The 20570-nt window shown below is 41.9% G+C and overlaps 1 protein-coding gene across 5 annotated transcripts in view; it reads right to left on the bottom strand.

Moving 5' to 3' along the window:
* Positions 1–4491: 4491 nt before the first annotated feature.
* LOC140907185 (uncharacterized) overlaps positions 4492–20570 on the bottom strand; it is a 128125-nt gene continuing 112046 nt past the window's right edge. For 2 of the 5 annotated variants that reach the window (XM_078851655.1, XM_078851653.1), the window contains 2 exons: positions 6329–6445; positions 4492–5984 (listed from right to left, as the gene is read on the bottom strand). In XM_078851655.1, the coding sequence (XP_078707781.1) occupies positions 5948–5984; positions 6329–6445 (154 nt within the window). In that variant the 3' untranslated portion in view covers positions 4492–5947. The remainder of the gene's footprint in view (positions 5985–6328; positions 6446–20570) is intronic. The other 3 variants (XR_013635362.1, XR_013635363.1, XM_078851654.1) reach the window with 2 other exon arrangements.

The following is a 20570-nucleotide window of genomic DNA, read 5'->3' as shown; positions in this document are numbered from 1 at the left end:
AACCTTTCTATACACTGGTAACCGAAATTGGACACAGTACTCCAGCTGAGGCCAATCAGCGCTGAGTAGAACAAAAGTGCATTTGCTTTATTTGAAACAGCATTGCACACTCATGTTGAGGTTGTGATCCACCACAACTTCCAGATTCTTCTCAGCAATGCTGCTGCCGAGCCAGTTATCCCTCATTCTGTATTTGTGCATTTGGTTTCTCTTCCCTAAGCGTAGCACCTTACATTTGTCTGTGTTGAATTTCATTGTGTTGTCTATAGCCCAGTTCTCTAATTTGTCAAGATCTCTCTGGATTTTAGCTCCACCCTCCAAAGTATTGGCAACCCTCTCCCACCGCCCCCCGCATAATGCAAATTTGATCAGTATGCTCTCTATACCTACATCCCGGTGATTAATAAAGATGTTAAACACCATCAGACCAGGAACAGATTCCTTTGGAACTCCACTTGAGACCTCCCTCTAGTCTGACATCATTCCATTAATAGTTACTCTTTGGTTGCAGTTGTTTAACCAATTATGTATCCACTTAATGATAGTTCCACCAAACCGACATTTCTCCAGCTTACTTATCAGAATGTCATTTGGATACAGAGGGATGCAAGCTATAGGTGATACAGGAGTAACTCTGGGAGGCCTTGTGCCTCCCTAAGACTCGTGTCTTCTAGAGTTGACACAGGAGTGATATGGCTCGATTATCCACAAACAGGGCTATGGCTTGATGCCATAATTTAGCCCTAAGTGTGTATATGCATTTTCAATATAGCTAGTGGCAGAAATTGCACATTTAAGCTACCTGGTGGTTTAGAGAATTATGAATTATTGCAAAGCACTGTTTTTAATGTTTTTCTTTCTATTTTGTACAAATCTAATTATTGAGAGGGATGTTTGACTGGGAATGTAGTTAGAAAAGGGTCATCTTTTTTTCAAATTTCCATGACAATAGCATAGTACAAAGTAAGACCCTGATCCAGCAAACACTTACAGATGTGCTAAACATTAAGCACATGAGTATTCCCATTTACTTCAATGGTACTGTGTACATGAGTAAATGCTGGAAGGATCAGGGCCTAAATAATTCAAGCACAAAATCCCAGAACCAGGTATTACTAAAGACACAAAACAAAAAGGCAAAAAATAAAAAAATGCTGATAAGTCTACAAGGAGGAACTCATAATGGGAGGAAAATGGTGTGTTGGCAACAACATTGCAAGCTTATCTGCCTGCACCTGTGGGACTCCCCACCAGACAGGCATCCTGACCATGGAGGCTTCCACCCAGGCCCTGGTCTTGACTTGCTGTGGATGTGGACCGCGTGTCCCCATCAACAAAAGCCAAGCAAGGGGAACTACATCAGGAAGCAGGTCAGAGAGCTGCAGGAAGAGGTGGTTGATCTGTCTAGCATCCAGGAGCACAAGGATTTCATCAACAGGATGCAAGTGTAAACCTCTGGGATGGAGCATGCTGGGATCCTTGCTGGTGCAGCAATGATGGTCAATCATCCCACTGCAGTATCAAGGTCTGGGTGTCACAGTAAACATCCTTTTGCTATATCTGCAATGGTGGTGGAAGTTCCTTTTTTTCCTCCCCCAAGTCTCTTTTTAAGGCCCCCCAAAAGGGGTGATGTGTGGAATGGTCCATCCTCTCATTATTTTGCCCATTAATTAGGCCTAATTTCCAAAGCACAAATTTTGGTCCATAGATTTCCTAGTCCCCTGCTCCTCTTGTTTACAGTCATAATCTCACCACTGTCCTTGTTTAAATTAAGTCTGTGTCCTTCTCAAATCTTTTCTTAAAATCATTTTACATAACAGGTTATTGTGACAATTCCTGAAACTACCCACTTTCCACTGATTAGCCTCACAATTAAAAGGAAGCCTCCCAGGCCCAGTTATTACACCAACGTTCTTTTCCCAAGGTATTAGTGAGTGTCTTCTGCACCTGAGCATATCCACTTTAGTAGCTCAGATACAGAATTAAGATTAAGAACAGAACCCTTTAAATATTGGGGTCCTATGAATAGCATCACTCTCACTGAAAGAAAAGGCAAGAGAAAGAAGAACTTTTAACCTGCTAAAAGGATATACAGCGAAAGGGTTAGTTTTAAGCTCTCTTCGAGGAACATTGCTTCAGAGCTACCATCTAGTCTGATAAACTATAATTAACATGTGATGGGATTGAAAAAGATTTGGAGGGAAATTGTTGATAATTTAAATTAATTAATTTAGTCTCAGCATCATTAGAAATACGCTTTTACTGCTACTAATTTAGTTGATTACAAAAAAGTTTGTAAAAAGGAGGAAATGGAGCTGTTAGATGCTGTCGACATCGTGCAAATCAGAACACAAATTGGAGTGGGCACGTATGTGAATGAACAAGAAGGCACCTGATCAATGCACAGCTGGGAACATAACATGTTGTAATGAATTTTTTTTTTGAGATTCCAGTGATAGGTTGCACTTATAAAGTTGAAGAGGAACAACTTAGATGTGCAAAATAGCCCAGGTAAAGAAATAGAATTATAAATTTTATACGCGCTAGGAAGGTGCACTTGTGAAAATAATCATGTGCCTGGTACAAGTCCCTAATTCCATACCTAAAGTGTATTCTTTGTAAATCTAGAATAAATAAATAAAATAAATTTTCATTTTATTGCACTGTTTAAAGCTGTTAAATTGTGTGTGCCATAGTAACAATATATTTTGGCTACAGATTTAGTTTATAAAGTACAATCTGTCCAGATTCTTATTTTGAAAATAAGAATGAAAGTAGGGAAAGAAATAAAACAACTGAATCAGAAGTTCAGTAATCAATTATTTTTTTCATTCCCAGTAAGGAACAGTGTATTGAGTAAGGAACAGATGGCCCAGACGCAGTGAGAAACAAAAAAAAACAAATTACTACATTTTCACCGCAAAAGAAAATGAAACAGCAGGAATTTACATGCAGTTTGGGGCAGTAATCTCATTATGGCACTTCAATAGCATAATACATTTGGAGGGCAGGTAATAGAATAGCTGCTGCTCCCTTAAAACAGGATCCAAGCTCACTGCAGTCAATAGAAATACTCCCATTAACTTCAGTGGACTTTGGATCAGGCCTCCTGGTGAATTCTTCTTCCCTGCCTCTTCCAGTCTTATTGTCCTGGATACTTGTGAAAAATACTTCAGAATCAAAAATATATAGTTGGCATCATTTACTAATCAAGCTGCTTAAACAATACAGCTTGCTCTGGTGATGTACCTCTGATGTAGGACCTGATGATCATTCCCTTCTTCATTTGAGGTGGTGTAGGGACACCTTTTCAAAGGAAGATAAAGTGGTGCAAACATACACATGCACCCTTCAAAGCCATATTTATACATACACATTGGGTAATTGCATACATAACACCCAGTTGAACCCACTATTACCTTATTTGTGTGCTCAGATAAAGACCTGAAGATAAATAGGTGGCTTCCTAGCTATGCATTCAACTTTCACAGGAGCTGTCCATCTTGTCCTACTGGCTTGTCTTCACAATTTCTTGATTAAGCATGAGCCAAGAACCATTTTTATATCTGCAGATTGCCAAGCATTTTTACTAGTGATGAATGAATCTCAAGAGGCTTTATAGGTTCAATTTATTTAAGCACCCAAAAGTTCAGAAGATTTACTAATGTTTAGCCAAACCATTGAGATCTCTTTAATCTGCCAATGTGTTGGGAAGTCACGTGAAATCAACCTTTAGCCTGAGATTTCTTGCTTCTGGGTGGACCAGAAACACCCAAAAAACAATCTTTCTTTCAATAATTTGACACTTCCCCTGCTAGCCTTGACAGAATCAGGAAGTGCAGGGGACTGTGAAAATCAGTTATACGGACAAAAATAACCAAACTTTTCAAATTTCAAAAAAGTTTGAGTCAATATTTTGTCCCAGGTCAGTTCTTACTTTATCCGAATGGACTGGCCTATTCCTAATTATTGTTTTCCTCACAGTAGCAGTAGACCTGTGATGGACACTTATCTGGCTGGTTTGTAAATAGCTTTGCAATTACTTTTTCTGCCAAATTTTCCATCTCTTAAGCAATGTTTCAGTACCGCCATTGCTGTTACACTGATGGATGCATCCTCTGAGGTGGCATAAGCAGCTACATTCTTGTTTATGAAATTAATGTTTTCAGAACCCCTTTTGTTTCAGTTTTGCTTCTGCAAGTTCACTGTCAATTTGGACAGGGCACCAGTTTAGACTTGCAAAAAGAAAAGGAGTACTTGTGGCACCTTAGAGACTAACCAATTTATTTGAGCATGAGCTTTCGTGAGCTACAGCTCACTTCATCGGATGCATACGGTGGAAACTGCAGCAGACTTTATATACACTGTGTGACACTCATGCTCAAATAAATATATAAAATCTGCTGCAGTTTCCACCGTATGCATCCGATGAAGTGAGCTGTAGCTCACGAAAGCTCATGCTCAAATAAATTGGTTAGTCTCTAAGGTGCCACAAGTCCTCCTTTTCTTTTTGCGAATACAGACTAACACGGCTGTTACTCTGAAACCTGTCATTAGTTTAGACTTGGTTTATGGAAACAATAAATGAAACGGCAACAAGCTCACTGCTCATTTTTATTTGCTTCACAGAGAAAAACAGCTCAAGTGACCCCAACTCAGTGCATGGACAAAGAAGAGAAATGGAGTTTTCACATCACCAAGATAAATGTTTTCTGCTCTGTCTGAAGTGTTCTGGTTGATCAGCAATGAAAAATATATAAATGCTGTCCTACACAAATGCAAACTACTGGAACTTTCAGGATTTGGAGACAGTGGAACTTGTGCAATGAACTATTCACAACTTATTTGCTAAATCTACAGCAAACTGGGAACAGTGTCAGGTCAAACTCTTCAATGAAGAGAAGCATTTGCCACTACAAACATTTCACTTCACATCGTGGATCTCCCAACTATAAAGGCATATTTGGAGAGTAATTTAAAACAAAGATACAATCTCTGGAACTCAGCATCAAAAGAATGCAGAGGTACCTGCCTGTCCTTTGAGTTTCAAAGACTGAAATCAGTGACAAGCTGAGAACCCGCTTTTCATTTTCTATTGTTTATAATGAAATGACTTATTCAGAGGACAGAGATATTTTGAATGTGTGAGTTGTGCTATGACCAGCTGTGCCTATCTGGGATTACAGTTGTGATACACAGATGGAAACTATGTTTCTAGACTGCTTGGTTTTTAAGTTTGCTAATTTCAAAACAGTTAGAAAAGCAACAACAGATTATGAGCAATTGCTAGTAAAGGAGGAGAAAGTGACCTTTAAGGCAGTTCAGAGTTTACTATTTTCAGAATGTTCTTCATATGATCTTCACATCATTAATATATTTAATCTTCCTGGAGAAACATAGACATAAGTGACAAATGTTACTTCATAGAGTTCCCTGTAGAAAAGGCATGAATCAGTAAATATAACGAAACCACTGTGCAGGTTTGTTATCCCTGTCATCATGAGATACATTTGGTTTGGACTGTGATACGTTAAGGAATATGAAGAACTGGAAAAAACAGAGAATAGGACTGTTCTAGATGCCTTATAGCTTCACCACTATCAGGTTCTCAAGAGCAATCTTGCTATGCCCTATCAATTTACACACAAAATATATACCTGCTGAATTAGCCCTATATGTTTCTTTGGAGTGCTGTGTGGATTAACTCCATTAATGAATAACTTTTAAAACTTAGTCATCTTCTTTCTGCTATATCTACAGAAAAGGAAGAATTTGGCAAACTCATTAAGGCTGATGTTCCTTTCTTGCAGCAGTCCCCTGGAAATGTTTTAGAATTGCAACCAGTAATAACACACTAGTAAAAGTGCAGTGATTTGGGTGTGTACAGAGTTATATTTATTACCAAAAATCTTCATTGAGGCAGAGTTAAGGAAGCTTAGCACTTCCTTCATGTCCTTCCAGAATGTGGCAGCCCAGGTTCAAACCTGTCATAACCAGGAAATACAAACAAACAAAAGTGACATGTCAGAAAATAAGAAAATGCATAGTTCTAAGTAATACCCACCACACCCCTCTAACCCTTCCCCCATCAGGAAACAAAGCTACATTTCAACCTCTGAAGTCCAGGAATTACAGAGCTGTGGTAAAGCCTCTCATACCACACCCTTAACTCTGCCCCCTGGAGATGGCAACAGTCACTTGGGACAAACTGCATGGGCTTTGGTTTGCACCAAGAACTGACTATTTGTCTACTCTTGTGAGCTGGAGAGGCTTCCCAGGGCTTTGTGAGTAAAGGGCAGGCTTGGTTATGGACCAGATGGATTTTTACCTCAGGAACTGACTCTCGTCCTTGTCCATGTCAGGCTTTGCTACTCTGAGTATTTTATTCCAAAACCACTGGGAGTTGTATCCCATTTGTTGGCCCCAGCTATGGTCAGTTGTCACCCTGTGGATATAAGGCCCAAACAAATATCAGGGTCCTATATAAAATTACACCAGTGCAATCTAAAACCACAGGATCATCAGTATACCCATACACAAATCAATGACTCAGCTCTGCTCTTGTGCTGCCAGCCTAAATGTGAGTCTCTCTCTCTCAGGGAACAGTTTCATGTTACTTGGGAAATGCAGGAAGCTTCTGAATTCTCTCATCCTAATTGCTGCTATCATTTCTTTAAGGTTTCAGAGTAACAGCCGTGTTAGTCTGTATTCGCAAAAAGAAAAGGAGGACTTGTGGCACCTTAGAGACTAACCAATTTATTAGAGCATAAGCTTTCGTGAGCTACAGCTCACTTCTTCAGATGCATATCGTGGAAACTGCAGCAGGCTTTATATATACACAGAGAATATGAAACAATACCTATTCCCACCCCACTGTCCTGCTGGTAATAGCTTATCTAAAGTGATTTCCAGCACAAATCCAGGTTTTCTCACCCTCCACCCCCCCACACAAATTCACTCTCCTGCTGGTGATAGCCCATCCAAAGTGATAACTCTTTACACAATAAGAAAAGGAGTACTTGTGGCACCTTAGAGACTAACCAATTTATTTGAGCATGAGCTTTCGTGAGCTACAGCTCACTTCATCAGATGTTTACCGTGGAAACTGCAGCAGACTTTATATACACACAGAAATCATGAAACAATACCTCCTCCCACCCCACTGTCCTGCTGGTAATAGCTTATCTAAAGTGATCAACAGGTGGGCCATTTCCAGCACAAATCCAGGTTTTCTCACCCTCCACCCCCCCACACAAATTCACTCTCCTGCTGGTGCTAGCCCATCCAAAGTGACAGCTCTTTACATAATCAAGTCGGGCTATTTCCTGCATAGATCAAGGTTTTCTCACATCCCCCCCACCCCCATACACACACAAACTCACTCTCCTGCTGGTAATAGCTCATCTAAACTGACCATTCTCCAGGTTTAAATCCAAGTTAAACCAGAACATCTGGGGGGGGGGGTAGGAAAAAACAAGAGGAAACAGGCTACCTTGCATAATGACTTAGCCACTCCCAGTCTCTATTTAAGCCTAAATTAATAGTATCCAATTTGCAAATGAATTCCAATTCAGCAGTTTCTCGCTGGAGTCTGGATTTGAAGTTTTTTTGTTTTAAGATAGCGACCTTCATGTCTGTGATTGCGTGACCAGAGAGATTGAAGTGTTCTCCGACTGGTTTATGAATGTTATAATTCTTGACATCTGATTTGTGTCCATTTATTCTTTTACGTAGAGACTGTCCAGTTTGACCAATGTACATGGCAGAGGGGCATTGCTGGCACATGATGGCATAGATCACATTGGTGGATGTGCAGGTGAACGAGCCTCTGATAGTGTGGCTGATGTTATTAGGCCCTGTGATGGTGTCCCCTGAATAGATATGTGGGCACAATTAGCAACGGGCTTTGTTGCAAGGATAAGTTCCTGGGTTAGTGGTTCTGTTGTGTGGTATGTGGTTGTTGGTGAGTATTTGCTTCAGGTTGCGGGGCTGTCTGTAGGCAAGGACTGGCCTGTCTCCCAAGACTTGTGAGAGTGTTGGGTCATCCTTTAAGAAAGGTTGTAGATCCTTAATAATGCGTTGGAGGGGTTTTAGTTGGGGGCTGAAGGTGACGGCTAGTGGCGTTCTGTTATTTTCTTTGTTAGGCCTGTCCTGTAGCAGGTAACTTCTGGGAACTCTTCTGGCTCTATCAATCTGTTTCTTTACTTCTGCAGGTGGGTATTGTAGTTGTAAGAAAGCTTGACAGAGATCTTGTAGGTGTTTGTCTCTGTCTGAGGGGTTGGAGCAAATGCGGTTGTATCGCAGAGCTTGGCTGTAGACGATGGATCGTGTGGTGTGGTCAGGGTGAAAGCTGGAGGCATGCAGGTAGGAATAGCGGTCAGTAGGTTTACGGTATAGGGTGGTGTTTATGTGGCCATTGTTTATTAGCACTGTAGTGTCCAGGAAGTGGATCTCTTGTGTGGACTGGACCAGGCTGAGGTTGGTGGTGGGATGGAAATTGTTGAAATCATGGTGGAATTCCTCAAGGGCTTCTTTTCCATGGGTCCAGATGATGAAGATGTCATCAATATAGCGCAAGTAGAGTAGGGGCTTTAGGGGACGAGAGCTGAGGAAGCGTTGTTCTAAATCAGCCATAAAAATGTTGGCATACTGTGGGGCCATGCGGGTACCCATAGCAGTGCCGCTGATCTGAAGGTATACATTGTCCCCAAATGTGAAATAGTTATGGGTAAGGACTTTGACTTTGTCCTTACCCATAACTATTTCACATTTGGGGACAATGTATACCTTCAGATCAGCGGCACTGCTATGGGTACCCGCATGGCCCCACAGTATGCCAACATTTTTATGGCTGATTTAGAACGCTTCCTCAGCTCTCGTCCCCTAAAGCCCCTACTCTACTTGCGCTATATTGATGACATCTTCATCATCTGGACCCATGGAAAAGAAGCCCTTGAGGAATTCCACCATGATTTCAACAATTTCCATCCCACCACCAACCTCAGCCTGGTCCAGTCCACACAAGAGATCCACTTCCTGGACACTACAGTGCTAATAAACAATGGCCACATAAACACCACCCTATACCGTAAACCTACTGACCGCTATTCCTACCTGCATGCCTCCAGCTTTCACCCTGACCACACCACACGATCCATCGTCTACAGCCAAGCTCTGCGATACAACCGCATTTGCTCCAACCCCTCAGACAGAGACAAACACCTACAAGATCTCTGTCAAGCTTTCTTACAACTACAATACCCACCTGCAGAAGTAAAGAAACAGATTGATAGAGCCAGAAGAGTTCCCAGAAGTTACCTGCTACAGGACAGGCCTAACAAAGAAAATAACAGAACGCCACTAGCCGTCACCTTCAGCCCCCAACTAAAACCCCTCCAACGCATTATTAAGGATCTACAACCTTTCTTAAAGGATGACCCAACACTCTCACAAGTCTTGGGAGACAGGCCAGTCCTTGCCTACAGACAGCCCCGCAACCTGAAGCAAATACTCACCAACAACCACATACCACACAACAGAACCACTAACCCAGGAACTTATCCTTGCAACAAAGCCCGTTGCCAATTGTGCCCACATATCTATTCAGGGGACACCATCACAGGGCCTAATAACATCAGCCACACTATCAGAGGCTCGTTCACCTGCACATCCACCAATGTGATCTATGCCATCATGTGCCAGCAATGCCCCTCTGCCATGTACATTGGTCAAACTGGACAGTCTCTACGTAAAAGAATAAATGGACACAAATCAGATGTCAAGAATTATAACATTCATAAACCAGTCGGAGAACACTTCAATCTCTCTGGTCACGCAATCACAGACATGAAGGTCGCTATCTTAAAACAAAAAAACTTCAAATCCAGACTCCAGCGAGAAACTGCTGAATTGGAATTCATTTGCAAATTGGATACTATTAATTTAGGCTTAAATAGAGACTGGGAGTGGCTAAGTCATTATGCAAGGTAGCCTGTTTCCTCTTGTTTTTTCCTACCCCCCCCCCCCCCCCCCAGATGTTCTGGTTTAACTTGGATTTAAACCTGGAGAATGGTCAGTTTAGATGAGCTATTACCAGCAGGAGAGTGAGTTTGTGTGTGTATGGGGGTGGGGGGGATGTGAGAAAACCTTGATCTATGCAGGAAATAGCCCGACTTGATTATGTAAAGAGCTGTCACTTTGGATGGGCTAGCACCAGCAGGAGAGTGAATTTGTGTGGGGGGGTGGAGGGTGAGAAAACCTGGATTTGTGCTGGAAATGGCCCACCTGTTGATCACTTTAGATAAGCTATTACCAGCAGGACAGTGGGGTGGGAGGAGGTATTGTTTCATGATTTCTGTGTGTATATAAAGTCTGCTGCAGTTTCCACGGTAAACATCTGATGAAGTGAGCTGTAGCTCACGAAAGCTCATGCTCAAATAAATTGGTTAGTCTCTAAGGTGCCACAAGTACTCCTTTTCTTATTGTGTAAAGAGTTATCACTTTGGATGGGCTATCACCAGCAGGAGAGTGAATTTGTGTGGGGGGGTGGAGGGTGAGAAAACCTGGATTTGTGCTGGAAATCACTTTAGATAAGCTATTACCAGCAGGACAGTGGGGTGGGAATAGGTATTGTTTCATATTCTCTGTGTATATATAAAGCCTGCTGCAGTTTCCACGATATGCATCTGAAGAAGTGAGCTGTAGCTCACGAAAGCTTATGCTCTAATAAATTGGTTAGTCTCTAAGGTGCCACAAGTCCTCCTTTTCTTTTTGCGAATACAGACTAACACGGCTGTTCCTCTGAAACCTGTCTTTACACAATGTGCATGACAATTAAGCTGGGCTATTTCCTGCATAAATCCAGGTTCTCACATCCCCCCCACCCCCATACACACACAAACTCACTCTCCTGCTGGTAATAGCTCATCCAAACTGACCACTCTTCAAGTTAAAATCCAAGTTAAACCAGAACATCTGGGGGGGGGGGGTAGTCGGAGAACACTTCAATCTCTCTGGTCACGCGATCACAGACATGAAGGTCGCTATCTTAAAACAAAAAAACTTCAAATCCAGACTCCAGCGAGAAACTGCTGAATTGGAATTCATTTGCAAATTGGATACTATTAATTTAGGCTTAAATAGAGACTTGGAGTGGCTAAGTCATTATGCAAGGTAGCCTGTTTCCTCTTGTTTTTTCCTACCCCCCCCCCCCCCCAGATGTTCTGGTTTAACTTGGATTTTAACTTGAAGAGTGGTCAGTTTGGATGAGCTATTACCAGCAGGAGAGTGAGTTTGTGTGTGTATGGGGGTGGGGGGGATGTGAGAACCTGGATTTATGCAGGAAATAGCCCAGCTTAATTGTCATGCACATTGTGTAAAGAGTTATCACTTTGGATGGGCTATCACCAGCAGGAGAGTGAATTTGTGTGGGGGGGGTGGAGGGTGAGAAAACCTGGATTTGTGCTGGAAATCACTTTAGATAAGCTATTACCAGCAGGACAGTGGGGTGGGAATAGGTATTGTTTCATATTCTCTGTGTATATATAAAGCCTGCTGCAGTTTCCACGATATGCATCTGAAGAAGTGAGCTGTAGCTCACGAAAGCTTATGCTCTAATAAATTGGTTAGTCTCTAAGGTGCCACAAGTCCTCCTTTTCATTTCTTTAAGGAAAGCATAAAGATCTCTGGGAGCAAAGTACCTCAGCTTCCACCAAAAAAGGCAAAAAAGTGTATATTTTGAGGGTTCAGTAATTCCTACCTCACTTACAAATAATTTTAAATTAGTCATTTATTCCCTTTTTGACAATCAGAGGTCGGGCCACAAAAGGTTAAATAGATTTAACTGTATACCGTATTATTATGCTTTTGCTATGCAGAAAAAGCAACCAGATACTCAGTAAGTCATTCAGACAGAGTAAGGGAAACAACAAACCACAAAAGTAAGTTCTCTGTGAGAGAGAACGCCATGTTTAGCTGCCCCATATGTTGCTTAATCAACTTTCCTCACAAAATGGCCACTGGTCCTGCAGAGAGGCAGGCTCGAGTCTCAGAAATGTAAAGTTGGAGCACAGTTGCAGTTCATAGCTACGTACATGGCATGTGTGACTGGTAAAGTCATAGTCAAAGCAGCCCCTTTGCTGATCTAGCTGTGATACAACTGTGTTACATAAGATGAAGAAAGTTTCTGGCAATGTCAGTGACAGTGTTCTAGTAAGAACCAGATATCTTCACTGATATGTCAAAACTGAGCAAATATTGCAAAAAAGCCTCTTAAATTAGCTCAGATTTTCTAGAATTCACAGCTACCTCGCCTTAAAGCGCTACTTTCCCCAGAGAGATTCAAAGCCCCAGTGACTTTTGCAAGGCCTCTGGCTCATAAAAGTTACACTCATATGAACATAGACAATAACATGAAATTTATTTGACATACCATAATTAACCAACATGCATAACATTTTGAGTATCGGGTATTGAAATCTCACAGCAAGCAGTTTGCAATTAACCCATACAATGCAACACAACAATAAAATAAACAAACAAAACAAAACAAAACAAACCCACAAAAAATTCAAATGAATGAACCCAAGGAAACTGCAATCAGCCTGTGCAGACAGGAAAAGGGCTAAATCAATCAAGGAAATTATTTGCTGCAAATTATTTGATCAACTTGATGTAATATGCTACCAAACCCAGATGTCAGTAAAAGTAACTTGTTCGCCACACCGCAGAGCATGCTGCATTTTGCATGTACGTTTCTCACATTATTTTGTTTTGTAACCGTCTGTAATGCTATTGTGCTCTGGACAATTTAAAAATTACTCACATCTACTCCCTGTGTGTAATTATAGTCATATCTGTTGACTTTACTGATTAAATGATTCCTTTTATTCCCCTTAGCTCTGCAGAAGAGACTGACCTGGAGCTATGCCTCCTACACCTGTGCATAATGTGGGCATAATTTAAAGACAAAGAGCCTGATTCCGATTTGACTTAAACCAGTTACAGATTGGTGCAACTCCATTACCTTCAGTGTAGAGTCTTCTGATTTACACTGCCTGTCTCTAGAAATTAATGTCACACTCATCATTTTAGTACCCGAGTGCCTTGCAGAAGTATATTACTCAATGTGTAATGTAATCGACCTAGGTCTATCTTTTATTTTCCCCATATTCACCTTCATATAAGGCTAAATGAGAAAGGGCGGGATTAAAAAAAGTGGGAAAACCAAGTCAAAGCTGTGAGACTTGAATTTAATACTAAAGATGGTGTGATTTGTGCTTGTTCTCAACTGTTCCATAAAGGAGTTCCAGAGATGTGGGCAAATCATTGAGAAAGCTCTGGGTCCTGATCTTATGAGATTTCACTCTTGCTGTGGATATTTCTTTCCATTGGGTTTGGTGTCACAATGCTCTAAGTCCGTGGTTCTCAACCTTTCCAGACTACTGTACCCCTTTTCAGGAGTCTGATTTGTCTTGCATACCCAAGTTTCACCTCACTTAAAAACTACTTGCTTAAAAAAAAATCAGACAAAAATACAAGTGTCACCGCATACTATTACTGAAAAATTGCTTCTTGTCTCATTTTTACCATATAACTACAAAATAAATTGATTGGAATATAAATATTGTACTTACATTTCAGTGCGATACTTGAGCCTGTTTTTCACTTGTGAGCTTTGTCTGAAGCCTGAGCCCCAGGTGGCGGGGGCTGAAGCATATAACTTAGCTTTGCAGGGGCCCCTGTGGCATGGGACTCTAGGCAACTGCCCTGCTTGCCATCCCCTAATGCCAGCCCTGCACTTGTGACATCCTTAAACTTGTCCCATGACCCCCCTCGGGGCTGCAATCCCCAGGTTGAGAAACACTGATCTAGATCAAGTTGAGTACCCCCGCAAGAGCTCTGCGTATCTTCAGGGGTACACATATCCCTGAGGGAGTATCACTGCTCTAAGAAAACTCAGAATCTGGATCAATGGGGTCACACAGATGTTAATAAAGGCATAATTTGGCTTGCAGAATTTTTACTGCTGGTTACCGTTAGTAATTACATGAATAAATAATGAACAATAATACACTCAGCCACTCAGAACCCAGGTCAAGTTTGTAGAATGGCAGTAAGAAAAAACATCTGTTTATTTGTGAAGGGAGTGCATTTGATACAGAAATCATGGAACCCCATGATGTGAGTTTTAGAGTCAGTTTTCAATGCAGAACCACATTTTAACCATTTTTTCCCTCTCCAGGTGGGCTTATTATATGGCATGCATGATAGATGCCTCTGTATTGCCCTGGCATAGGTGTCTCCATAACACAAAGCTTTGTAATGCCAGGAAACCTGAGATTTGAGAGCCATTTAAATAAAAGACAGTGGATGGGTGGGTTTGGGGACACCATCTATACAATATAATCAAATGTCCAGCAGAATGGTGTCCAGAGTAATGAAAAGTTCTTGTCTCTGAAGTACTTTTAAGGAATGCCTTTGTTTCTAGTTTCCTTTTTTGGCCCCCCACCATTGCATTTCTACAATCCCAGAAAGATAGTCTCTGACCGGGCCACCCTAATAAAGTAGACTACCCTAAACTTGTGTACATGCCTTGTCCTCTGAGAGGCTGGGTTTGATTTACCACTTTTCAAAGTTCAGTTATCGCTGCTTCTAATCTGCCATAAGGAGGAAATGTAGAAATGCATAATTAACAACCTTTCCCTCCCCCCTAGCACTTCCATCTCTGACTGGCTCAGAATCAAGAGGCAAAAAGAGTGGTTTACATGTAGTTCTTCCACTTCATAGCATATAATATAAATCCAGGCTGCTGGCTGGATTGACACTAGGCATACCAGTCTTCTAGATAAATTTTTTTCTCTACCCTGATGTTATGTCACTTCTTCCCAGTCCTGACACTGGAGGCAAAACTGACCTTTATCCTGAAATGAGCAGAGTATAGTCATACTAAAGGCTTGGATTGGTCACACTGACACAGTTATTCCAACCCAACATATTCTCCATTGGCCAGCTGCACTTGAAGCAGCCAAACAGTCCAGTTAGTGGTAGAGGAGTGCAAAACATTCATTATAGAATGCAAAAGTAGCCAAAATAGAAGAATTTGAACAGTTCACTATGAATCCATCCAAACGAGCTCAGTTTTGTGGTAAACGCCACTAAAATAAGATCATTTTTTGAGAATTTTTTTTCAGTGAAAATAGGCCCATTTTCTAGTAAAATGGGGTTTAATAGAAAAAGAATTAGATGGGAATTTGGCTCATTGCTGAGTGAAGGTAGTTTTCAAACTAAAAATGTGAACGTTTCTGTTAACTTCTTTTCTATCAGAAACTAGTTATTTTATCAAAGCTGAAAATGAAGCAGAAATTTGAAATGATGCAAAATTGCTCACATCAAAATGGTCAGATGAATCTCTGTGAAACCAAGATTGTGAATTTTGTACCTTTATACTTACTGGCTAGTTGGGGGCAGTGACTGTGAAACTAAATATCTGGCATGGTTCTCCCCATTTGCTATACAACTTTGGCTAGTTCCACTCAGATATCAGGGGTAGGGCCTACCTTCACTCACTCCTCTTCTACTTGGGAAGCATCTGGAGACTCTTCTGCATCACCACTCTGGACCAGGTCCAACATCTAAGCCATCTATATGGCTATGGTTTGAAGGGTCACTATCCCTAACCACTGTAGTGCCCCAAGAGTATGATCCAAAGCCTACTGAAGTCAATGGAAGCATGCATTTCTATGAACTTCAGTGATCTTGGTATTAGGCCTTAAACTTGAGCCCTCTAGCTAGCAGAAGAATAATTTTAGCCCACTAAACAGAAAGAAATGCAGATCTTTCAACTGAGAACACAAAGATCTTTAACTGCCAAACAAACCCAAGATAAAGTCATATTTGCAATTGTTTTGTGAAAGTAATTTAGCCGATTGCAAGTTCACTGTTACACTGTATATCAGAGGTTAATGCAATCTGAGTTAAGATAGCTAAATTGGCTTTTTATTATTGAATTATAATCACTTGAGCAATTAAAAAACAGGTGTTGCTGATTGAAATCAATTATTCCTTCACCTGATCACTATACAGCTGATAAGGACTCAGGATTGCTGTTCAAGCACACTTTCACTGCTGCTGAAGCCTTGTTGAAAGGCATTTATTAAGCAAAGATGCTTTGAAAAAACCTCCACTGGAAGGCAAGGACAAAGATTAAAATCTTCTGAGAAAAGATGTACAAGCTATGGTGCCTACAAATCTTGATTTGATCATTAAGTAGCCTTTATACCGGGTTGACTGTTGAGAAGAGAGGTTCTCAATGTACCTGCAGGAACTTTCTTGGAGTCTGGCTTTTTTAAATGTATACATAGAGTAATATGGATTTTGAGGAAATGCTTAGATTTGTCAACCCTTAAAGTGGAGCAAAAATATTCATTTTAGCGCAATTTCTGTAGTATTTAACATTCTGATCACACGTGAAGCTGTGGTGAGCCAATTCTTTGGATATTTTGCTCAATTGAGCACCATGCATTAAAGTATTGACTATTTTATAAGAAACTCATCTGAACGTTACTGAGAGGTGTGGAATCTACTAAATACCATCTTAAACATCTGAAACAAGTATTATTATGAAGTGTTAAACACGAAGTAATGAAAGAAAGTTTTAACTTTGCCTCTTGGAATGCCTGGGGTCCTTTAACTGGGAAATCTTACAATAATTACCAAAACATGAGGCCATTGTTCATCTTTATATAAGAACTGACCTGAAACATTGCCCAAAATTTTAACTGAACTGCTGATATACGGTTTTGTGTAGATAAAATACCTATTAGTAGCAAAAAGAAGTAATATCAGTTATCTAATTTACGCACCCTTCCTACACTCCACCACAACACATGTAAAATATTGCAGATCCAGGAGATACATTTCTTATATCATGCACTTGACCATTTCTAACTTTCAAAACCTCTAAGTATTTTTCTAAAAGTTGCCATTTTTTTAACAGCTTGTCCAAAATTATTTCCGTCACAGGTATTACAAGCCCAGCAATACTTAGTCCATTACCAGTGCAAATCACACTTTTTTGAACTTGCACTCACTAACACAAAACACATAGCATATCATTTACAAATTCCAAGTAATCTTCCATCTTGTGAGAAGAATGGAAGGGGAAGCTTACATGATGGATGCTAGTTGTAATGCTTAATGCATAGCTTGAAGGTCCTCAGATACCTTGGTGATGGGATTAATACTCACCCCACTAGAATAAAATAGTACACAAACACCACAAATAAACGTCAACTAAGCTTTTGCTTTAAGCATGGGTGCGCTAACGGATTCCCTACAGAGATGGGTAAATCAAATCCAATTTGGGGGTCCAGTGAAAGGGCGGGAGCAAATCAGTTATTGAGAAGAGGGGAATCAATGAATTTTATCAAAAAGTGACTCTCTTCCCTTCTTAATTTTAGGCTAAGTCTACATGGCAAAAAAAACAAAACAAAAACACAACCCTGCAGCTGGGAGTCTCAGAGCTCGGGTCTAGAAGCTTGGGCTCGTGCTATGGTACTAAAAATAGCCATGTAGAGCTCAGGCTGGGGCTTCAAAACCCACCTGAGCTCCAGCCCAAGCCCGAACATCTGCTCAGCGTTTTTTTAGTGCCATAGCATGAGCCTCATGCACCCAAGTCCATAGACCTTGGCTCGGAGTCTCACTGCTACAAGGCTTTTTGGTTTGTTTTTACTGCCTAGACATTATCTTATTATTGCTACTTTTCTCCAGAGTTGTTGTCAGGAATAAGACTCTGCAGCAGCTGCTGCTCAAACTCCTGACAGCCTAATGAGCACAGCTGAACGACTTCAGCTAACCCACTTGATGGACTGCCCCCACCTGACTGGCTGAGGAAGCGAGCAGGCTTCCTCTTAAGCCCAGCAGCAGGTCACTGACTACTCAAAGCATTCACCCATAGCTGCAATAACGCATGTGCCTGCTTCTTCCAGACCCGCTCCTACCTTGCCTCGCTCCAGGTAACCCAATTATGACTCTGGGCTCGGATTCCTGATTTTGGCTTGGATATCTGGTCTCTGACTCTGGTTCTGACCCTGGACTCTGAGTCCTAGCGATCGATGCCTGCTCCACCCATTAGGAATGACTGCCCAAGGCCCAGTCACCGACTGGGTGAGAAGCCACAACAACAAGAGAGAACGAGAGTTATTAAAGGGTTCAGCCCAGCAGCTAGAACAGACCTCTCCCTAGCCAATATTTCCTTGCTGGATATAATGGAGGACTTACAGACCCTGCTGGTCCAGGTCACTGCCTTACAGGCGCACAGTGCAGCACTGCAAGGGCAGGCAGGCAGTGGTGCACTCCCCAGCCTGATAAGCTTAATGGAGATTGTGACAAATGTTGAGGGTTTCTTAATTCTTGCCAGCCCTTATTCTGCTGCACGCATAGTCATTCCCCACTGACCAATTCAGAGTAGGACTGATTATCAGCCTGCTGACTGGGCAGGCTCCAACGTGGGTGTTCCCAACCTAGAGAAAGCAAGCCTGCTCCTGGGACACTTGAGAACTTCATTCGAGCCATGCGGGTGATCTTTGGTGACCTGAATGGTAAGCGTACAGCTGCGACTGCCCGGCTGGTGTTGTGGCAGGAGCGCCGGCCTGTTGCTGAGTATGCCGTGGAGTTCTGTTTGGTAGCAGACACCAAGTAGGACAAGGCTACACAGTGCTGTCCCTTTTGCCTCAGTCTAAATGATATCAGAGATGAGCTGGTGTAAGTGGATCCCCACCCGGCCTGGATGCCTTGATTTGACTTTAGCTTAAAAATCAACAACCTCTTGACAGAATGCCATCAAGAAAAAAGGCCAGTCTCCTACCCCTGGCACCCCCCCGCATTTGGTTCCAGCCCCCCCAATCACCTTGTCTACAGCCCAAGCCCACACACGTCAGGCTCCTCCCTCCCTCTACAATACAGAGAAATCTCATTGCTGGGCATCACGTCTATGCTTATTCTGCAGGAAACTGGGACTCTTAATGTCAAGCAGCCCTGCCAAAGGTCCAATCTGCAACCCAGTTGGGAACCCCAACTCCCACCCCCAACAAAGGGATCCAGGCTGCAGTAGTACTCTCCCACTCTGTTCAGCATCCAGCGTCAGTATCTGTCCACTGGTACTTTGGCAACAGCTCAGCAGGACCCAATACACCTCCAACTCCCCCTGCAGATCTGACATGTCACCACATCCAAGGTCAATCTGGAGGTGCTGGTGGACTCGGATGCCTGCAGAAACTTCACAGACTTGGATTTTGCAAAGCTACATAGGATCCCCACCCAATGCAACAACTCTCTGGATTTGGTGGAGTCTATTAATGACTCACTCCTTTGGTCTGGACTGAGTACCTACTGGCCGCCGCTTCCTGCAGCCCCCATTGGCCTGCGGCGGCGAACTGCGGCCAGTGGGAGCCGTGATCGGCCGAACCTGCGGACACGGCAGGTAAACAAACCGGCCCGGCCCACCAGGGGCTTTCCCTGAACAAGCGGTGTCCCAAGTTTGGGAAACACTGGTCTACATGAATGTTTCATTGTGAGTATTTGATACTGAAAATTGTAGCTGTATTGGTCAGTTTTAACTGGATACATAGGTTTTACGGTATATGTTTCTTTTTGATGATTGGAAGAACATAAGTCTTTGAATTAGATTTCTGGGATATAAATACTTAGATTTATGAATAAATTCATTTTCTATTACTATTCTTTAATATTTACTTAAAATTTGCTGTTTTAGTGAATATTCCACCTGGTGAATATTCCATTCAGTTATTCTGTGAAAGCAAAGCAGTGGGAACAAATTTAAAACTATGAACAAATATTTTGCAGTATTTGCTAGTTTTTCCTAAATTAGGAGAAAGTGGAAATACTGGTCAGGAGAAACAGATACAAAGGGAACTGAGAATATTGGAAACATGGGCAGATAACACAATTAGACTAATCTTAGAAAAACCACTAGCTAATATGTATGAAGGGAAATAATCCTAAATACATGTATTATAGGGGAGGGGAAATAGTAATGCTTAAAGTCACCTGAAGTGGTAGTAGATGGCAAATTAAACATGAGTTTGCCATGCAATATGGCTGCAGAAATAGGTCAATGTAGCTGCAAAGACATCACATCCAGGAGTGAGGAGATAATAGCTCCTTTCTGTGTAGCTCTGGGGCTCTCCTGAAAGATTGTATTCTGTAACACTTGCATATAAAAATCACAGGTTTAATGAAACACAAAAGTACCAACCCCAGGACACACGGGAAGGACATACTTCCTGCTAACTCCTTCCCCTCCCCATTCCCCATCCCATACAACAACATAACATACAAGACAACAACTTAACACTAAGGTAAAGATAGCACCTCCACCAATAGATGGTGCTGTATCTGCCTTGATTAGTACAACTTTCCTCCCTCTAGTTCAGGGGTGGCCAACCTGTGGCTCTTCAGAAGTTAATATGCGGCTCCTTGTGCAGGCGCCGACTCCGGGGCTGGAGCTACAGGTGCCAACTTTCCAGTGGGCCGGGGGGTGCTCACTGCTC

The sequence above is a fragment of the Lepidochelys kempii genome, chromosome 2 (genome assembly GCF_965140285.1).
Source record: "Lepidochelys kempii isolate rLepKem1 chromosome 2, rLepKem1.hap1, whole genome shotgun sequence".
Taxonomy (NCBI): domain Eukaryota; kingdom Metazoa; phylum Chordata; order Testudines; family Cheloniidae; genus Lepidochelys; species Lepidochelys kempii.
Note: the sequence above shows the minus strand (reverse complement) of the source record. Positions and strands in the feature narration are given on the sequence as shown.